At 56.3% G+C, this 19,476-nt stretch overlaps 1 protein-coding gene across 2 annotated transcripts; it reads left to right on the top strand.

Moving 5' to 3' along the window:
* Positions 1-1,597: 1,597 nt before the first annotated feature.
* PRR35 (proline rich 35) lies at positions 1,598-18,930 on the top strand. Of its 2 annotated transcripts, XM_048961617.1 has the most exons (4): positions 1,598-1,784; positions 1,893-2,091; positions 12,822-14,530; positions 15,502-18,930. In XM_048961617.1, the coding sequence occupies exons 3-4, from the start codon at positions 12,912-12,914 to the stop codon at positions 16,433-16,435; spliced, it is 2,553 nt and encodes an 850-aa protein (XP_048817574.1). In that variant the 5' UTR covers positions 1,598-1,784; positions 1,893-2,091; positions 12,822-12,911; the 3' UTR covers positions 16,436-18,930. The 2 variants fall into 2 exon arrangements, with proteins under 2 accessions (XP_048817574.1, XP_048817573.1); XM_048961616.1 differs by lacking the exons at positions 1,598-1,784; positions 1,893-2,091 and adding an exon at positions 6,162-6,270.
* The last annotated feature ends 546 nt before the right edge of the window (positions 18,931-19,476 follow it).

Here is a 19,476-nt window from a genome sequence, read left to right as displayed (position 1 = left end):
ACCCAGTGCCTGCACAAGGTCACACTATATGTTTCCTGGATGGTATTCAGTAACAGAAACCCAAGGGAGAGGAGAAGGGCAGAGTAAATGTGTGTGAGTTCATCTGGGTACTTCCCAAGCACCCAAACAGACTCAGCTTGGGGAATTTCTGGACCAAACATGATCCCTCTGTGTTTGCTAACTCTGGGTGAAGTTCTCATCCCAGCAGTGCCTGGTGAGGTCTGCTCAGCCATCCTATTTCAAGGTCGTTATGAGCAATCAGTGGCCAGTGGAAGATGTATAAATCTGCAAGGACAGAGCTGTGCAGGGCCTGCTCAGCAAGACAGGCAGAAAGCGTGTGAGTTTGCAGCAGGATTCAGTTTTCCTGGGCTCCTCAGCGACAAGAAATGTGGCTTCCATTCAGCTAGCTGTGAAGGCTGTGCAGGTGTCCAAAATGTCTTAACTCACTTTATGAGCAGCACAATCAGGGGAATGGAGGGTTTCAGTGCACGTATGTTGGCTCTGAGCTTTGAAGCTGAATTCAGCTCTGTTAGAGGAGAAAAGATAATTCTGGTTTGTCAGGAGCCTGTGCCCAGCCAGCATCAGCGCAGGCTGCAGGCAAGAAGGACTGAGCCAGGTCCTCCCAGAGCAAGAGGGAGCATTTACCCTATGAGAAAAGCAGGCAGGACATCTGCATCCGTGGCAAAATCTTAGGAAAAGTAAGGATGCAGCAAGGAACTCCAGCATCAGGGCTGCACATTTCAGACTGCTGATGGAGTGGCAGCAGCCAGAGCCCTGCCCCATGCCTGCATCAGGTGCCACTCAGATGCATGGCAGCCTGATCTCAGCCCTTTAGCTCTCCAGGTGGTTATAAAGAGATCTTCCCCAGCCCTCGTGGGGCTCTTTCCCAGGTGCCATAGCATTAGGTGGACTTACCAGATTCCCCTGCAAAGCCAAATTCCCCCATGTTTGTGCCAGCTGGAGATGGAAGTCTCCCCTCCCATGCTCAGCTTTAAGCACAATGTTATATTTTTGCTCCAAATGTTTTTCGGGAGGTATGGCTGTCAGAAGATGCAGGTTTGGGAGCAGGACTTCAGGCCCTGTGGACAAACCTTCAGACCTCAGACTATGGTCCCTCCGTGCAGAGGAATGACAGCCCAGCAGTGCAAGTTGGGGTATTCTGAGGGGAGGGGGGGCAGTGAGAAAGGGCAAAACAGACCGTGTTTATAATGCAAAATGCTTTATTTCTGACTTTTAGCAAAAGGAATACAGAAATATTTGGGAAAAGTAGTGGCAGAGGGCAGAGAAGCTGGGTGGAGAAGAGCACAAAATGGGGTTTTCTGCCCGCAAGAAACCATGCTCAGCACAACGCGGAGACGATCCTGACTGCTGGGGAGGCTGGTGGTGGAGGGAACCTCCCTTCAGGAGAGAACGTCCTCAGGGTCATCGGCAGCACAACGGGTGCAAGCCCTGCCTGCTCCCCAGGGCGCTGGGACCTGTGCACACCTGGCGCGGGGCTGCCCCTGTCCTGGAGCAGACGTGGAGGAGAACGTGGCCCTAAAACCCGTGGCCTGGGGCCGGATGGCTGGAGAACCGCAGGCAGCAGCACGGAGGCACGGAGCATTTTGCAGTCAGCACCTGCGAGCGGGGCCGCGGCCCCTCACCTGCTGCGGCAGCGAGGCAGCGGGATCAAGGCGAGCCGTGCATGTCTGGAGGCCTTGCAGAGCACATGAAAGGGGCTGCTGGGAGCCGCGATCACAGGCGGCGAGCGGGGAAAGTTGGGCTCGGGAGGGGATTTCTGGCAGGTTGGTTTTACGCTGGGAAATTCTCTTTCTGTCTCTTTCATGATGAAGATCCTTTTAATTTTCTTCTCCCCTTTTTCTCCTCTCCATCTCCGTCTCCCCTTTCGCCAGGCAGATAGCTGGGAGCCGCGGAGCATGTGATGCTGCCTTCCATATAGGGGCAGGAGCAAAGCAAGACCAACTGATGGACGCCCTAGGGCCAGACTTGCAGACAATATATAACCTACTGCACGATCTGAAACGCTTCCCACTTTCACAGCGCGAACATCAGGCGGAGCGCAGCCGTGCTGGGAGAGCAGCCCTGGTGCAGGTGAGTCCCTGCAGGACAGCAGCACCCACCGGGATCCCTGCTGGGAGGGGGAAGGTGAGAGGGGCCGTTCACCCGGCAGTGCAGCTGTAAGGCAGGCAGATTTAGGCACGGTTCTTTGGGGGGGTTTATCCTTTTTGCTGCCCGTCCCGCTCCCTGCATGTGAGCATCCCTGCTCCTGGCTACGCCGGGACGTCGCAGCCGGATAGCTGCACCTGCTCTGCCGTTTCCAAAGGAGCAGAACAAGAGCAAACAACTTTAAAAAGCACTTTTTTTTTTTTGTTTGTTTGTTTCCTTCTTTATTATTGTAATTATTATTTTTTTTTCCCCAATCCCTCATCCCTCAGCATCCACTTGGATGCCTTCACCTTCATGTGCTGGAATCTCCCTTGTGAAGGAAACTGTTCCCGGCTGGGACTGAATGGGGGATGTGAGCTGGAGATAACGCGGTTAAAATGCGAACAAAGCACAGAAAGGAGGGGGGGGGTCTGCCTGTCTGTCTGCTGGGGGTCAGTACAGAGCAGCCAATATAGAACTGCTGGGGCTCTCGCTGTGCCGTGTGTCTGTCCCTGCACTGGGGAACAAACTTTGTGCCTGGGACAGTTTGTGTCCCGCTGAATGGTGATATTCCCAGCAGCAGTGACAGCATTCCACAGCTTGGGCGCTTTGCATCGTGCTTTTCTGCTGTTGCTTGCTGGGTCCCGGCTGTGTCTGACAGTGGGGGTCGAGCTGGGGGGTTGGAGTAAGGAGCACAGCTGCGCTCGGGGCTGGGAAACCTTGGGGAACTTGCAGGAACCTGAGCATGCTGCTGCGGTCCCAGAGCCCCGCTGTCAGGGTGAATGGGTCAAAGAAGGGCAAAAGGGTTAAAATGATGAATTTGTGGATTTCTGTGTGTAGGTGATCAAATTGCTGTGAGTGCACAAGGCGGAGGCAGGCTGAGCCTGAGAGGCTGCTCCCGTGCTCCAGCCTCAGTTTCCCCATCTACGCACCTCCCCTGCCCGCACCCTGCTGTGCCTCATTTCTGGATCTCATTTCTGGCTTTTCCTGGGGAATCTGCACAGCTCATAATTAAAATTGCACTTCCAAGAAGGCATTTGTTGGAGCCCATATGATGTAGGTGCAGAGGGGCACTGGGGCTCGTTGGTCCGTGCAGGGCACCCTGCTGTGCTGCTGGTTTGGGCCAAGCTGTCCTGGCTTTTTCCTGCTGCCAGGAGCTTTTCCTGGCCGAAGGTGGAGATCCAGTTCCCTTTGTTAGCTTGGTGACATTGGGATGGTGGCAGTACTAGAAGTGCTCAGGGAGTCCTCTCTCCCGTGCCCACAGCTTGGAGCCCATTTGAGGGGAGACAGCAGCAGGAAGGGAATTGCTGCTGGGGCTTTACCTTCTAATACCCTCCCTGGTGGCAAACGCCCCCCCGATCCAGTGCTCTCCCCTCCCTGCAGTGCTGGCCCCACTCAGTGCCCTGCCAGAATCAGCACTTCTCCTCTGCAGAGACAGCTGGGGATGGTGGCAAGCGGGTGGTGCAGAGTGTCACTGCGGAGAGGTCCCAAACCCTGTTAAACCCTCTGACAATTTGCCTGAGCAATTTCCATAGCATGTTCGTTCTCCTCTCGCTGGAGGAGAATTAAGGTTTTGACAGAAGCTCTGCTTGCCCTCAGAGGGGTTGAAATGCAAACTCACAGAGGGAGAAGCAGAGCTGCCAGTGGGTTTTCCTCCTTTCCAGCCCTTTGCTGCTCCCCATCTCTTAATGCGGTGACCGAGGCTTTGGGATGCAGGGAAGGAGAAAAGCATGGAAGGAGAGGAGAGAAGCCACCCAGCAGCTCACCTGCATGGATAGGACAGTGGCTGGGGGGCCTCCAGCTCCTCTCTGCCCATAGCACCACCTGGACATGGAGCTCTCCCCAGCACGGAGCAGCAGCAGGGCAGTGCTGGGGAGTGCAGCAGAGGTGCACAGCTGTGTGGCTTTCAGAGCTGCTTGATCGATAGCTGCTTCCTCGCACCCTCCCTCTCCCCCAATCCCCACATGCATTTTTCATGCTAACCCCTCCTGGGCAAAGGCTGTCTACGCAGGAAAGAAAAATACAACACAAAACAGAACCAAAACCTACTTTTGTTTTTCTGGTCCCCGGAGGTTGTTTTAGTTTAAGGGCCAATCTATAAATTCAGGGCTGGGAATATCTTTGCTCCGTGAACAAAGTGGTGTGAGGAAGCTCCCCAGGGCCCCTCTCCAGGTTGGCCCAGCGCTTTAGGATGGATTCTGTACAGCCCAGACCTTGTAGTGTGGTAGGGCCGGGCTGGGGCTGAGGCTTGGTCCCCCCATGAAGGTCTCCATTAAAAATCTGCAGTGCGTATGTGAGCAGAGATTTTCTGTGAGAACACCATCCTGTCGTATTGGGGCTTTCCCTCTTCACAGCCTGGCTTTGGGTAACACCTGTGATGGTTTGCATGCTGCCAGCACTTCCTCCTCCCTGATCCTGACTGCCAGACCTGCACTCCCCTCTTTGTCCCCATCACTCAGCACTGGATCCCACTCTGGGCACACCAGCAGCACCCCTTGGCCCCCGATGCTCCCAGCTCTGTGCTCGCAACCATTCCACTGCCATACCCCAGCCCTGCCAATGCGCTTCAGGGCCGTGGCCACACTGAGATGGCACAAGATGGCACAGCTCGGTCCGGTGTATAGCAGCAAAAGGGCAGAGGCCAGGAATAGAAATGCAGGAGGAGGAGGAGGAGGACGCCTTGACCTTTCCAGCAGCCAGCAATGAAGAAAACTTTCCGGCTACCTGTAGCAAGGCACCGGGCAGGCTCTGTTATCATCTCATCAGCGTGCCCGGCCGGCAGCGGGCAGCCACCACTGCAGTGCCTGTGGGGCTCACCGAGGTCAGGAATTAACTCACCGCTGCCCGGCGTGGCCGTGAGCTCTCAGCACACTGCAGGGCTGAGCTGGGACAGGTAGGAGGGCACACCGTGGCCGTCACCGCCCTTCTGGGCACCCCAAGGGGCTCAAGCCCCCCACTCACCCTCCCCGCATCACCCCCACAATCGCTCCCACCATTGCAGACCCATGGAGCAGCCAACGCAGGGGCTGTTGCCATGCTGCCACCGGGTGCCAGCACCGTGGGGTACAGTGAGGCAGCCGTGTGCTGAGCCCCCCTGGCCGTCCCTCTCTTGCTGGCCCGGAGTTGGGGGTGGCAGCCGTCTGTCCCCGACCTTCTATGCGCAGATGGCGTGGGCAGCCAGCACAGGTGGCCCTGCGCCATGGCAGATTGGGGCCGGCTGCGTGCAACACGCCTGGGAAGGGGACAGGAGTGAAGGCGGGGAGTGGGGAGATGAGGGGGGCACTGGAGATGGCTGCAAGTCCCTGCTCTGTTGTGTGCAGTTCTGGATCCACAGCTTCGGCACTTGTGCCGGGAACCTGCCAGGCTGTGAGATGCTGAAGCAGGGATGCGACCGGGTGATGGGGAGTCTGTGGGGCAGCAGTGTAGAGACGTGATCCCCTCATTTGGCCCCAAAGAGAGGAGCCGGTCTAGAGTATTGGGCATTCTGGGGAAGGTTTGGTTTGGGGTAATTCAACTACGCACGGGGATCCCAGGATAGGGATGGAGTGGGTAAATGGTAAATGATGCAGAGAGCTGCACTGGCACTCAGCGCATTGCCTGCCAACAGGAAAAGGTGATGCAGGGAGGGGGGATTCTTCCTCCAGCCCTCTCCTCCCTCCTGTGCCACCCCATGGGGCTGAGCAGTGGTGCAAGGAGGCAGTCCAGAGCCGCTCACGCAGCCAGCCCTGAACAGCCATGAGCTCACTGAGCACATCCTCCTCCGGCCCAGCTGGTTTCGCTCCCAGCCTGCTCCGTCTGCGCATAAAGGCAGTTTCTGGGGCTGAGCTTCTTTTGGCAATCCAAGCTTCCACTGGCCTGTCCACCCCCCAAGCCCCGCGCACCTCCTCCCCAGCACTGCTCTGCCAGGGCCATAGCAAATCAGAGAGAAGCCTGCGGGGCAAATCGGTACAAATGAGACCAAGCAAGAGGGTGGGGAGGGACAGCGAGGAGGGGGAATGACTCCTGGGTTGGCGCTTCTGTTCCGGAGTTTGATGTTGTCTGCAAACAGCCCTGTAAATGCTCAGGAGCGGCGTCCGAAGTCACCTGCCCCTGCTCCCAGCCTGCAGCACGGGGACGGGCTGAGCTGTAAGTGGGGCCGAGCCGGTGTCCTCTGGGGTGTGAAGGGGTGGGCAGGGGCTGAGGGTGACCCCAGGGACAGGACCCCACGGAGAACCCGGAGGGGGACACTCTCCCACAGTGAGAGCTGCTGTCTCCCTTTGCTTTGGTACCTCCTTAAAAAGTCAGCCTGGTGGAACCGGAGGCCCAGCGCTGTGAGTTTGGGGTTGGGGCAGGAGGGATGAATGGGTACCAGAAAGGGCTGTGCAAACTGCAGGAGAACGGAGAGCAGTCGGCGTGCGGCTCGGTCCTTCCACAGCGGTGCTCTTTGATCCCATCACCAATATCTTTGCAAAGTGTTGCGGCTCCGTCTTATTAAAGGCGCTCTGCACCGGGGAGGTCATATGGGGCCTTTCTGCTCGGGTGGCTCTCCTAATGACATGTTCAGTTGCCTTTGCTGGGGATTTGCTCACGCAAGTCCTTCAAATTGAAAGTTTGTGGAGGATTTTGGACGGTTTCCCCGGCGCTGTGTGGTGTGCTGCGGAGCGCTGCGTGCGTGCACAGAGCTGCTCTGAGTGCTCTTTCCCAAGGACTGAATTCACCTCCCTGCATTCATAGAATAAGGGAGAAGAGCAGTGGTTTTCTGCAGGCTTAGAGATGCGATAAGCGTTTGCTTTTGGGAAAGGGAAGCACAAATAGGGGCAGGGTGAGAGTTGGCAGTAAGACAATATTATTTATAGCATCCGTAATTTTCCTCTCTAAATTCTGCTCAGCAGACGCAGAAACAAAGCGGAGCTGCTCTGAGTTTTGCAGGTTACTGCAGTGCTCAACGGTGCCGACCATTAGGGTTGGAATGGAGCGCTATGGTCATCTAGTCCAACTAGATGTGTGTTTGCAGTAATTTTGACAATTAAATTAATGAGTCTTGCAGTGAAGAGCATCTCATGGGCATTCTAAGGCTCTTAGAAGAGGGGGATAAGGACGTGAGGTGGCTAGGTCCCAAATGTGTCACAGCGGTGTCAAACCCCATGGCCAACCCGAGGGAGGTTTGGGTGCTGCCCCTGTGTCCTCTCACCTTGCCCTGGAGCCTTTCTGGTACTACAGGGGTGGCTCACAGCACTTTGGTGGGGACCCCGTTTGGAGCAGAGATGCACACAGTGGTCCCTCTGGAGCTGCACGGTGCAGGGTGGCTGTGCCCAGACTGGGATGTGCACAGCTATGGCTTTGTGACTGTTTCTCATGGTCTTATGAGGGTGTTAACAAGCTGCCTTTTTGGCTTACACCGTTAACAATGTCCCCAGCCCCTGCTAACAACATCCCCGTGTGTGGTCCTGGTGGCTCTGCCTTGGGCCATTGCTCCTCCTGATCACTGCTTGGCCATACAGCCCTGGGTGGGCTGTTCTGCAGGCGAGCACTGCTAGCCATGCAGGGCCACCTCATCACCACGCTGCAGCCCAAATCGTGCTGAGAGCCTGGGGTGGGAGAGCGGTGCTGGGAGATGGAGGCTGCGAGCTGGGAGCAGCAAAGCATTTTCCTTTTCCCTTTTTGACTAAATTGAAATAGTTCAGAAGCTGGAGCTGCTTGGACTGGATTTCTTGGGATGTGGGCTCCAGTCTGCACTGGCCCCTGCCTAGGTTTCAGCACTGGTGCTGCAGTCTGTGCTGCATGCTGAGGACTTGAAGCATCCCCTTCCCCAGATATCTATTTAACTTATCACTGTTGCCTTGAGTAGAAATGCAGAATCAGAGAATCATCACAGAATTATAGGAAGACTTGGGTTGGAAAAAATTTAAAAGACCATCATGTTCCAACCCCATGCCATGGGCTGGTCTCCCCCGGCAGGATCAGGATGATTATGGCCCCATCCAATTGTCCAGGGGCCCATCCTCTGCTGCAGCAGAAGGAAAGGAGGTGAGGGTACAGCAATGGGCATGTATAGGAGCAGAAAAAGGCTGGAATGGGTGGGAGGTGGTAGGCTAGGCAAGGAGGAGCGAAGGCTTTGTACCTCAAAACAAATTGCATGGATTTGAACTGGAATACAGTGAATTTTCTGGTTGTGAAAGGAGGGAGACACCTGAGCAGCTCATACACACAGCACACTGCTTGTGGGAGAAAGAAAGCAAGCTGAAGCATGGGGTGTGAGAAAGGCTCTGTGGAGAAGGGAACCGCCAGACAGCTTTGGGGAGCCTTGGACGGCACTGCAGGAGCTCAGCTCTGTCAGACCAGGGAGAGCAAAGCAGAGAGGAGATCTCATTCAGTTCTTATCCTTCCCCTCCCTGGTGCACTTAAGAAGTGTGAAATATCCAAGGATACGTGGGAAGCAAAAAGGTGGAGAACATTTCTTGGTGCTGAGGGACAAATCTCCATCCCTCAGCAGGCTCCAGGGCCTTGCGGGCTGGCAGCTGCTCCTCTAGGGGGAATGACTGGCAATGGGATGGTGGGAACTGGCGTGGAGCTGAACTCCACATTGCTGCCTGAGTGCTGCATCACAGGGGAGGAGATGGGGCTGGGACACCATGAGGAAGGAGCTTCCATTCCCAGCACCAGCCCTAGAGGCTGGCAGGTGGGAGCCCTGCACATCACAGGCATGATGCAGACTTCACCACGTAGGAGAGCTGTGCTGTACCTTCCTATCCAGATGCGTGCACATCTCAAGCCCTCCCAGCTCTCTCCAGATGTTCATCCTTTCCCCTTAGTCACCATGCTAGCTGTGGGCACCATCTCCTCTGTGCACTTTTGGGTGCCAGCCACACTGCTGGCTTCGTGGCTTGCACACAGTCACTTTCTTCTCTATCCAGCTGCTGGAGATGGATGTCTTCACACATCTGGAGGTCTGTTTGCAAAGGAGCCACTAAATCCCACAGAGAGCCTGCGGTCTCCCGGGGCTCCATTAGCAGGTAGAGGTGGAGGTGGACGAAGGAGCAGGAAAATCTTGCAGCGGGGGCCAAGCACAAGCTTGTGCAGGTGGTTGATGTAATGTGCAGAGACAGCCTTACATCTCCTCACCAGGACCTGCCTCCTCCCCCAGAGGGCTGCGGCAGGAAGGGCTGTGGGAGGAAAGCCACTGCGGTGGAGGGCACTCGCCTCTGTGGAGAGTAGCCCGGAGGCTCTCACGGCCTGATCTCATCTCTCCGTGAGGCTTCGAGTTGTGTGCCATGGGCAGAGGGCAGGAGACGACGACTCCAACCCATTGTCGCTTGGTTGAACGCTTGCCACCGCGTGTGCTTCTCATAGGATGCTGGGGTTGCCTCGGGGAGTCTTCAGGCTAACAGAGCGGGGAGAGGCGGCTGCTTTTTGGGGATGGAGGCAGAGGAGAGGTGGGAGGTGCAGAACGCTTCTTGAACAAGGGCAAAAAAGGGAGGAGAAAACTTGGAGCCACAATTTGGGTCCGAGACTTGCGTGCTGAAGGTGCTGGGGGTGGCACGTTGTGGGGAGCAGTCTGGAGGACTCTCTGATGTTGGGTGGGCAGAAGCAGAGGTGCTCACTAAGATGGGGCCATGGGAACCAAACCGTCTGATCTCCCAAAATGCTGGAAACCCAAACATTTGGGAACCCAAATGGTGGTGAATTTTTAGAGAGCTGGGTTTGGACAGTTTGCCTATAGAGCACTTTCAGGCACATAAAGGTGGAAAATCTATTTAGAGATGAGGACTTTCAATGGAGCCCAAGCCGGCGTAAGGCACATCTCAAGGTAGGAATAGTTTCAAATCTCCCGATGTGGGGACACCAAAGGATGACTTCTCACTGTCATTTTAACTGCAAGTGTGGGCATTTCAGTGAGGTGTGGGGAGGCTGGGAGCTCCCAGGCCTCCATCAACCAGGCTTTCCCCCCTCTTTTGAGCGCCTGCTGCTTTGCCACGGCCAATTGCCCTCATCCCAGGCTCTGATAAATGCTTAAAAGCTCAGACCGTGCAACCCCAGGCTATGAAAATAAAAAGGGTCCCAATATCCGCTAAGTAGCCCCTGCAGCAAAAGCATGTAGGGAAAGTGCTTTGCATTGATCAGTGGCTCGCCGCTGCCATCCACCCCTGCTCCAGCCTCGGCACTGGTGAAAATGGCAAACACTATAACAGAAGGCTTTGGGTAATCGCAGGAAAGGGGTGGTCTTTGGGGCTGTCAGCGTGTCACACCCCATAGGAAAGCCATGCCCCCCATGCTCCCTTCTGTGCCATCCTGGTGACCATCCGTGGTCATTTGGGCAGCCAGCTCCCTGCTACAGAAACCTCTGCTGGCAAATGGCAGTAGGGAACACTGAGATTGTTGTGATGCTCAGCCTCTGGAGCTCAAGTGGTTTGAATATGCAGGAGGAAGCAGCCAGGTGAATGTAGCTGTGGGGGCAACACGTCCCTGAAGTCCCCCCTGCAGGACAGGACCAGCCCTCGAGACCATAGGAAGCTCAGCATCTCTCCCATGCCCCTACTTCCACGCCATGTCTCACGCCCAGCTGGGAAAGGTTGATGGCTACTGATGTCCATGTGTTGTGGCTCCCTGGCAGCCCACATGCAGCATGGCAGGACCCGAGGGGCAAAGGGAGGACATCAGTCTGGGACATGGGGTCTTTGTTCCAACCAGAAAAGCTCATGGGGGTCTCACAAGCAGGTATCAGGACACGTTCACAGTGCCAGGGCTTCTCCAGTGGACCCGTGCTTTGGTCTTTGAACCAGGCCACTCAATTCCGGCAGCCTTTATGTTTCTCCCTCCCCTGAGCACATGGCTATACCTACATATAGGGAGAGAGGTCTGCAGCAGTTTACGCTTGCCCACCTTCTGCCTGGAAAGGAGGTGGTGAAGCAGGACTGCCATGGCGAGCCACAGAATTGGAGGCGTCAAAGGAAATTTGTGGGAAGCTCAGGAGGCAGCACTCTGAGCAGCGTGGTGGGGAAATCCCCACTGCAGGATGATTTGGGGGCTGGATATTTCCACGGTTTCCAGAGATGGGAGGGTCACTGGTGCGTGCTGCTCTTGGAGGCACCATGTCCAATATAGAGATGAAATGAGGGTTTGGGAAACTGGAGCAGTACCGTAGATGCTTGCCCTACATATTGGGCACCTCCTTTTGGCTGTTGTTAGAGACATGAGCTGGACAGGCTGTTGATGTGATCCAGTCAAGCTGCCCCTAGAGTTCTACGTACTGCTTCTATCCCTGGAGCTCAGGCTGGGTTTGGGATTTTTAAAGCGCTGGAGTGCTGGGGACTGCAGATCCCCTTTCTGAGCATCTCTCCCTCCTTCGTTGCCTTTGTCTCTCCATCTCTTTCTTCTCCCCTTGCCCCTCCACTGCCTCCATCTGACCATGCCCCCCTCCCCATGTCCTGAGGAGGAGAGCAGGGATGCTGCAATTCCCAGGCACAGGTGCGCGGTCCCCGCCGAGCGCTGCCCCCAGGCACGGCCCCGCACGTCCGCAGCTGACAGCCCACTGGAAATAATGCGTTGTGGCAGAGCGAGACTCAACAGACCACGAAGATCTGCTGGTGCGGGAACTGCTCAGCAACCAGGAGCCGCAACGCCTGGCTCCCAGCTCTGCAGAGCCCAATCCAGCTCTGGGGATGCCTCTGCTGTGCCGAGACTTCCTCCCCTGGCCCCTGGCTCTCACGTGGGGCACTCTCCCATTGCATTGCTGTCTGTTCCCCTGCTCCCTGCCTTGCCATTCATTTCTGCAGCGCGGGGAGGTGGAATTGGCTGTGTTGTGGAGTCGCTCCCTGTCCTCATGTGGGACGGCTCCATGGCATCCACGCACCTCTGCAGCACTGCTGGAGGAGGGTCGGGCGTGCAAGAATGGAACAACCAGTTCCAGTCTCTCAGCACAGATTTAATCTGCCTCTGGTGTATAAACACCAAATGTTTGTTCAACTGACCTGCAAACACACAGCGTGCTGCGCGGCTCCCGCTCGGCCTCTCCATGTTCCTCATCCTCCAATGTGGCACTGGGATGCTGCCATGACCAGGGCTCATGAATCTGTGTGAGGCTCAGGGGCTGGAGATGGGAATGGTGCTGGGGAAGAGGGCAGGATGCAACGTGGGAATGTGATGCTTTATGGTCCCAGTGGTGAAAGCGCAGGAAGCAGAGCACGGGGAAGTCCCCCAGCACACAGAGCATCCTCCAGCCCAGCAGCCAGCAGCTGAGTGTGGGGCTGCTGGCACTGTCTGCGGGGCCACTGTAGGAACAAGGCATGAGCAGAGGGTGCCTGTGAATGCTAATAATGCTTGAGACTGCAACCACCTTGAAACAGCCCTCAAGTGCTGCAGCCAGGCTATGGCTGGGCTGGGCTGGGTGCACACCGGTCCAGTGGGAAGAAATGCCCATGGCTGCCTGAAGCTCCCTGGCAGCTCTAGTCTTGGCTGCCCAGCTGTGGCCTTCACTTCCCCAGTAGGCTCAGACCACACTGTTCCTTTCCTTCAATGGTCCCAGGTGCCTGTGGCAGTCTGCAGATGCTGCTGCCCATAATGAATGTGGTACACTCAGTCTGTCTGTAGCCTCTCCCAACCAAATCTGTCTGTCCGAACGCCTTCTTTGACTGTATTCACATACAGGCAGGACTTGGCAGGGCTGACAGCTCACCAGCTCCCATGTTCTCTCCTTCCAGGGCACACAGAAGCTCCTGGGGAGGTGGAGTGAGATTTAGGCACTCAGCCCCTCTGCTCCCATCAGGAGCCATCACCAGACACCCACTGCCATGTCCAAGGACGACGTGGGCTGCAAGCTGACCTCCGTCTACAAACACAAGGAGAGGAAGCCCAAAAAGCCCCACTACATCCCGAGGCCATGGGGCAAGCCCTACAACTACAAGTGTTTCCAGTGCCCCTTCACGTGCATGGAGAAATCACACCTCTACAACCACATGAAGTACAGCCTGTGCAAGAACTCCCTCTCCCTCCTCATCGAGTCTGACTGGCCCTACAAGAAGGGCAACCTGCTTCACCCGGAGCTGCGGCTCCTGCACGCCACCGAGGCCACGCGGCTGCGCGGGCGGCAGGACGAGCCGGAGACCTGCGACTCCTCGGCCACGTCGGGAGGGTCGGGCAGGATCAAGCAGACCCCTGGCAGGGTTGGCCACGAGGAGAAGACGGCATCAGGAGTGGAGATCCTGCCTGCCGAAGGGGCTGGGGAGGAAGGCAGCCCGTTCCAAGAGGAGGAGGAGGACGTGGCTGGCCTCTTGAGGCAGATGGATGCGGGGGAAAAGAAGGAGAAAAATGAAGAGGCAGGTTGCCAAGGTGATCCAGCTGAACCAGAAGTGAACACTTTGGTCTTTGGCTTCAAGAACAAGAGAGATAAGCCTTGCAAGGAGGTGGAGCCCGACTTCATCATCACGGATGTCTTCTCTCTCAAGAACCATGTCATGAAAAGCAGAGAAATGGCCTCCCCGGACCTAGAAGCTAAGCCAAAGCATTGCAGAGTGCCAAAGAAATGCCTGGCCAGTGGTGGAATCCTCATGGAGCAGTGGAAACTGGTGGCAAATGGGCAAAGGAGGAGCACACCTGAGGTCTCCCCGCCTTGTACCGACAGCAACATCATCCCATGCTATCCACCTCCAGCCTACAGTGACTACCACGAACCTCAGGGCCTCAACCTCTCACTGCTGGGCATCAACTATCCCCTGAACCCCAGCCTGTTCTCCTACCTGAGCCCCACCATGGCCAACAGTGCGACGACACACCCGCACTTGGCTCAGCTGCCATTCCTGGCCTCCACAGCCCAGCTGATGCACCCACATGCTTCCCACTTCCAACCCCTGCAGAGCCCCGAGCGCTCTGCCTTTCTGCCTCGCTTTTACTACCCTTTGCTCTTTGAGCACACCTTCAGCTCCACCGAAGGCAAGATGTCATCCAGCAAGCCGGAGGCCCAGCAGCTGGTGGGCTCGGTCATGCCCACACCTCCCCAAGCCAAGACCCCCAGTGAGCCTTCCAAACCAGGGCTACTGAAGGTACCAGTGCTGAAACCGAGTTTTCCTTGGCCCAAAAGTGGTAGAGAGGAGCCAGCCCTTGAGCTCAGCCATGGACACATGCTGGGGCAGGAAGAAGACAAGTGGCTGTCCCAAGAGAAGGAGAGCAACCCAGAGCTGGGCCTCAACAACTTGCGCAAAAAGCCAACCACTGACATCTTCCAAAACCTGGTGGGGATGAAGGATGGCACTTTTGCCCCCAGCAGCATCCAGAAGGCAGAGCTGACAGCAGTGACCTGCCTGGAGAACGGCAGTCCCACAGGCAATAACCTGAAGAGGAAGCTCTCTTCCAATGATCTGGATTTGATAGGATCTGAAATGCTGGTGCCTGGAAAAGTCAGCTATCAGAGCAGGTAAGGCGTCCTCGGTCTCCTTCTCCACATCTGGCCCTTAAACACCATCTTCATACCCCGCTGTGTCCCTGATGACCCCTTCCCACTAGGTGCTGCAGGAGCTCAGCTCACTCCAAGCCAGCAGTGCAGTTAGCACCCATCCAGAGCAGGGCTTTTGGCCCTGCAGGTGCATCCAAGCAGCTGGGCTGTGTCATTGCTGTTCCTGGATTTCCCCCAACTCGCAGAGAACTAGTGGGGTCTGTGCAGCGTGGACCTGCCTCCCCAGGCACCAAGGAATCTTCTTTTGGGTCCCCAAGTATCTCACAGTTGCTGGAACAATCGCTTAAACATTCACATTTGCATTCCTCTGATTTGCCTTCTGGTTCCAAAGCCCAGAGGGAGGGTCACGCTTCCAAACATTTCCTTTTACCTGGGGCTAGAAATGTGCACAGCTCCTTGTAAGAAAATTTCAGTTCCTCCCCTGATTGTGCAAGTCCAGCTGTGGCTCCAAGAAAAATGTCACTGCAAAAACCACAGCTTTTGGCACCCAGAGGAGCATTCTCTGGAGAAGCACTCTATGCTTTTCTACCTCCACTTGCCTCTTCGCCATTCTCAGGATGGCTGCAGAGATCCTCTGCACCTGGACACGCATTAGTGTGTGTGTCCATCTGTCCCTCAGTGCTCCAAAGAGAAAGAGAAAACAAGTTTGGCCATCTGAGCTGGCATCGCTCGCCAGCACAATCTTCCCAGAGTAGACTTGTGTTGGGGAGAGGCACAAAACAGCCTGTTTTAGGCTCCATCTCTCCCCTGGGAGAACAAAGGCAGGAGCAGATCCAGCCAGATCTCTGCAAGCTCAGACCAAAGCCTTTCCTGGAAGGTCCTCGTGCTGGCAGCACGCACGGAGGAGCTCATGCTGAACCTGCTGGTCCTGGACATATCCAAAGATTTTGCCAGTGCTCTCCCTAATCATTGTATCCATTTCTTTTCTGCAGTGGTTCGAGGGCCAACGCCGGCCACATCCCCAGGGCTCTGGATCACTGGCACATGGATGTCCTGGCAGGCTGGCCTGAGGAAGCTGAGAGGGGCAAAGACCCTGAAGGCCTGCCCTGCGCAGTTGCTGCTCCTGAGCACGGCCTCTGCAAGCAGAGCAGACCACAAGAACCTTCTGCCACCATGACAGACTCTGAGGCTACAACCGTGCTTATTGGGGACCTGTCCAAAACCTTAGAGGAGTACCAGGAGGTGGAGAAGAAACTCTCTGATCTGGCAAAGGAGGACACTCCTGGGCAAAAAGAGCTGAGGGACCAGCTAGTCAAAATCCGAAGGGAGCTCTACCACATCCACCAGGCTCTGGAGAGAGCCGCCAAACCCCACGAGGGGCCCCTGGACCTCTCGGTGAAGAGATCCTCTGAGGGCCTGGAGAAGTGTCCGCAGACCAAGAAGGAAACGTGCGGCGTAGGCCTGGGAATGGAGAAGCTCCACGGCAAAGACCAAGGGGCCCTCAACAAATGTTCAGCCCCAGCCGAGGCTGGGGACGAGGAGGGGCTGCCAAGCTGCCTCCTGGAGGCCGAGAACAAAACCATCGACCTGCTGATCAAGATGAGCCACTCCGAGAGCCTGCGGGCATCCTCCTCCGAGCCCCACCTGGGTGCCGTGATCAAGGCGGAGGTGCTGCCCCTCGCCGTGCCGCTGGAGCTGCGGCACGTCATGGAGCCCTACTACAGCCGCACCACCAAGTGCGAGGCGGACTCCAGCGTCCTGCTGTGCTCTGATGGCAGATCCGGCACCACCCAGGGCCCTCCGCTCCCCGTCACCGCCGAGGACGGGCCGCTGGGCTGCCGGGCCGTGCAGCGCTCCCTGTCCTGCAGCCTTCCCGCTGAGACAGACGCGGTGTGTGTCCACAGCCCTTTGCATGCCGACCCCTAAATCCACCTAGCTTGAAAGCTCCTGGATCTCACTGGCCACCTCATGCTTGACCTTCCTAGTGTCCCACCTCCCCACAGATGAAAGCTTCACCACTGCCTGACTCCATAAAGTGTAAGAAACCAGCCCGTGACCCCCTCCCCACTGTCCCTTTGGGCTCTGCATGCTCAACAGCCTCAGCTCCCTGGTCCTGGAGCTCCCTTTGGAAGGGAAATCACTAGCAGGCAAGAAATGCGAGCTGCTAAAAGCAACAAGCTTTCTGTTAAAGGCTCATCCAACCTTCTCATCAGAGACTCTCAGGGACTTCTGCAACCCAGCTCCCATGGCAGGGGAGGGAGACCACAAATGGGGTGTCTGTAAGAACAAACCTGGGTCCAGAAGTGGTTGTGCTCAAAGAGGCTGTGGCTGTCACCTTTGTACAGAGCAGAACTGTGACAGCTTCATCCCACGATGGCTTCAGGGTCACAGAAGGGAAGTGTTTGCCCAGATGAACTGACCCAGAGGCCAAGTACCTCCCACACTGTAAAGACAAGAACATCTTCCCAGCCACAACAACAAGATGCAATAGCCACCTTGCCTCAAAGCGTGGCTCCACACTTGGGTGCTGAGCTCTCTGTCCAGAGGACTTGCCATGCATGGGTACTGCTGGGCTGTGGGGATACGTTCCTGCCCATCGTTCTTCCAGCGTCTGGCTCTTTTTCTTGCCTTTACACAGAAATGACTTTCCCTTCCTCTGTCCCCTTGGCCTCTCCTCATGCAGACATGATGCATGCTCCTCACAAAAGCCCGTGTTCCTGCAGGGTACCACCCCTAAGAGCTCCTGCCCGCTAGTCCTAAACTCCCAAATGATGGTAGGTGGGACTGTAAAAGGGGTGAGATGGTGGTGCTGCGAGCTCCGCTGCTCAGGACACAAAGATGCTGAAGACAACTGTAAAAGAATTTTGGGATATGCAGCTCCTTGGCCTGCCCCAAGCTGGAATGACACCAAGCAACCATCAGTCTGTCCCCTTCCACCATGTTGGGCAGGGTCTGCTTGGGGTCGAGAAGTCCCCGTGCCTGGGTCAGGCTTTTCATGGTTTTCCTTCCACCGTGGTGGATACAATGTGCTCTCCTCAGCCCTTTTTCATCCACACACTCTGTTCAAGAAATGGTGGGGTCACATTTAGCACAAGGTCCTTCTAACTTGTGGCTGGGATTGCAAAGAGAGAGCCCAGCTGAGGAGTGGGGATGGCAGGACAAACAGGACAGCAAAGCTGCCAATAAGGGGCCTGTGCAGCACAGCATGGGAGCTCTAGGCACTGGCACTTCTCTGGGCACAAGGTGGACAGTGCTACCATGAGTGTCAAGAAGGCAAGGCCCCATGTGCAGCCTCCCAGGTACTTTGATGGACCTAGACAACAGAAGAAGCTGACTCTTCTCACCTGACGGCCCTTTGGACAAGGTTTCCACCACGTCAAAGGGGGTTACTTCTCACTCAAGGACTTTGCTCAGAGCACACAGGTCACCGAAGGTCTCTCTGGAGAAGTGAGGGGAGCAGAGAAGGAAAGCACTGCTGAGCTCAGCTCCACAGCTCCAGTTCCAGATCTTCCTGATGAGGCATGTCCTGCTGCTTCCCAGCATGGCTCTGGCTCCATCAGACCAGTGGTGGCCGTGAGACCCAGCCACAAGAAACCCCAGAGCTTGGGCTCAGGATCCTCGATTCTGGAGCCCAGGAGAGGTAGAGCTGGGCCTTTCTTTCCAGGTTTGAACAGTGCTGTGATCTTCAGATGCTGTAACATTATGAGCGCAGCAGCCCCCTCCATACTGAGCACCTTGCTCACACTACCCACTCCCAGCAGCCTATCCACCTCTCTCCAGCCTCTTCTCTCCGCTCTGTGCCACTCCTGTCAATCCACCCTTTCCTGTCTCCCTCAGTCCCACACATCTCCCCTACAACAGCATCACCCCATTTTCCCCATCTCAGGGCTCTTTCCCCCATATCTTCTTCCATGCCAGGACCCTCGCTCTGCCCCAGCAGAGCACACAGAGGCTGGAGTCTTGTTTTTCTGTGCTATCCATCCCTGCTTACTCATCCCTTACCTCCTCTGAGGAACAACAGCACTTCTGGGTCCCCCTGCTCACTCCAGAGTCCCATCTCTTCCCTGCCCCAAGCAGCACGTTGCATTTCCTAGCAGATCCTGGGCATCCTGGAGGTCTGAGACACCAGTGAAGGAGCCGAGCTCCCAGACCATCACACAGTGCTGCCTTTCTCCCTTTCAGCTGATGTATTGCTCGAGCACGGGTTGCCTCCCCACACCAGTCCCTGGCTCCATCCCACCTCCCCCATCTGGGACCCCTCCCTGCTCACCGGTGCCTGGGGCGGCAGCCGGTGCCCGCAGCCCTCGCTGCATCACTCACGGCCTCTCCTGCCTCCGTAGAAAGCCAGGGGGCAGGCAGGAGGTAGAGGCCAACCACACACTATTTATTGTTCACAGTTTTACGAATGTACAAAACGAAAACCAAACCATTAAAAAGAAAAACCTCCGAGGGCTGCTGCTGTCTGCTGTGTTGATGCCAAGGGCATGCACTTGGGCTCTCCATCCCAGTGCCCGTGCATCTCTGGGTTTTGAGGGTTTGTCCCCTCGCTATGACTGAAGCCAGCTGCTATGGGGACGGTGAGTTTGGCTGTCCCTGTCTTCAGAGCTGGCAAGACGGTGCTAGCATCTCTTGCTCCAGAGTGCCAGTGTGGGAAGCAGCAGAAGGGAAGGTGTGGGATTGAGTCCCACGACCTCAGTGTCACCCAGCCTCCCTGCCCCAGTGGTGCCTGTGGCACCCCGCAAAGGGGACAGACCCCCTCCTTGCCTGCTGTAGCTGCCTGGCGCTCCTGCAATGGCCATGAGTGCCTCCAGGAGGCAGCAGCCTGTGGCACTGTTCCAGCTCCAAAGGTGGAAGCATTTACCTTTGCATTTAAATAATGGATGGGAGTTGAACTACCAGGGTGCTTTATCCAGGCTGCAATCTGTGCCCTTGGGGCCCTCAGCCCACTCCAGCACGGGGCCCATTAC

This window comes from Lagopus muta, chromosome 15, assembly GCF_023343835.1.
Source record: "Lagopus muta isolate bLagMut1 chromosome 15, bLagMut1 primary, whole genome shotgun sequence".
Taxonomy (NCBI): domain Eukaryota; kingdom Metazoa; phylum Chordata; class Aves; order Galliformes; family Phasianidae; genus Lagopus; species Lagopus muta.
The sequence above is the reverse complement of the archived record's forward strand: the minus strand, read 5'-3'. Positions and strand labels throughout refer to the sequence as shown.

Coding starts and splice junctions, on each gene's coding strand:
- PRR35 (XM_048961617.1), top strand. CDS start 12,912: ATGTCCAAGGACGACGTGGGCTGCAAGCTGACCTCCGTCTACAAACAC. Junction 14,531..15,501: donor AAAGTCAGCTATCAGAGCAG/GTAAGGCGTCCT, acceptor TCTTTTCTGCAG/TGGTTCGAGGGCCAACGCCG.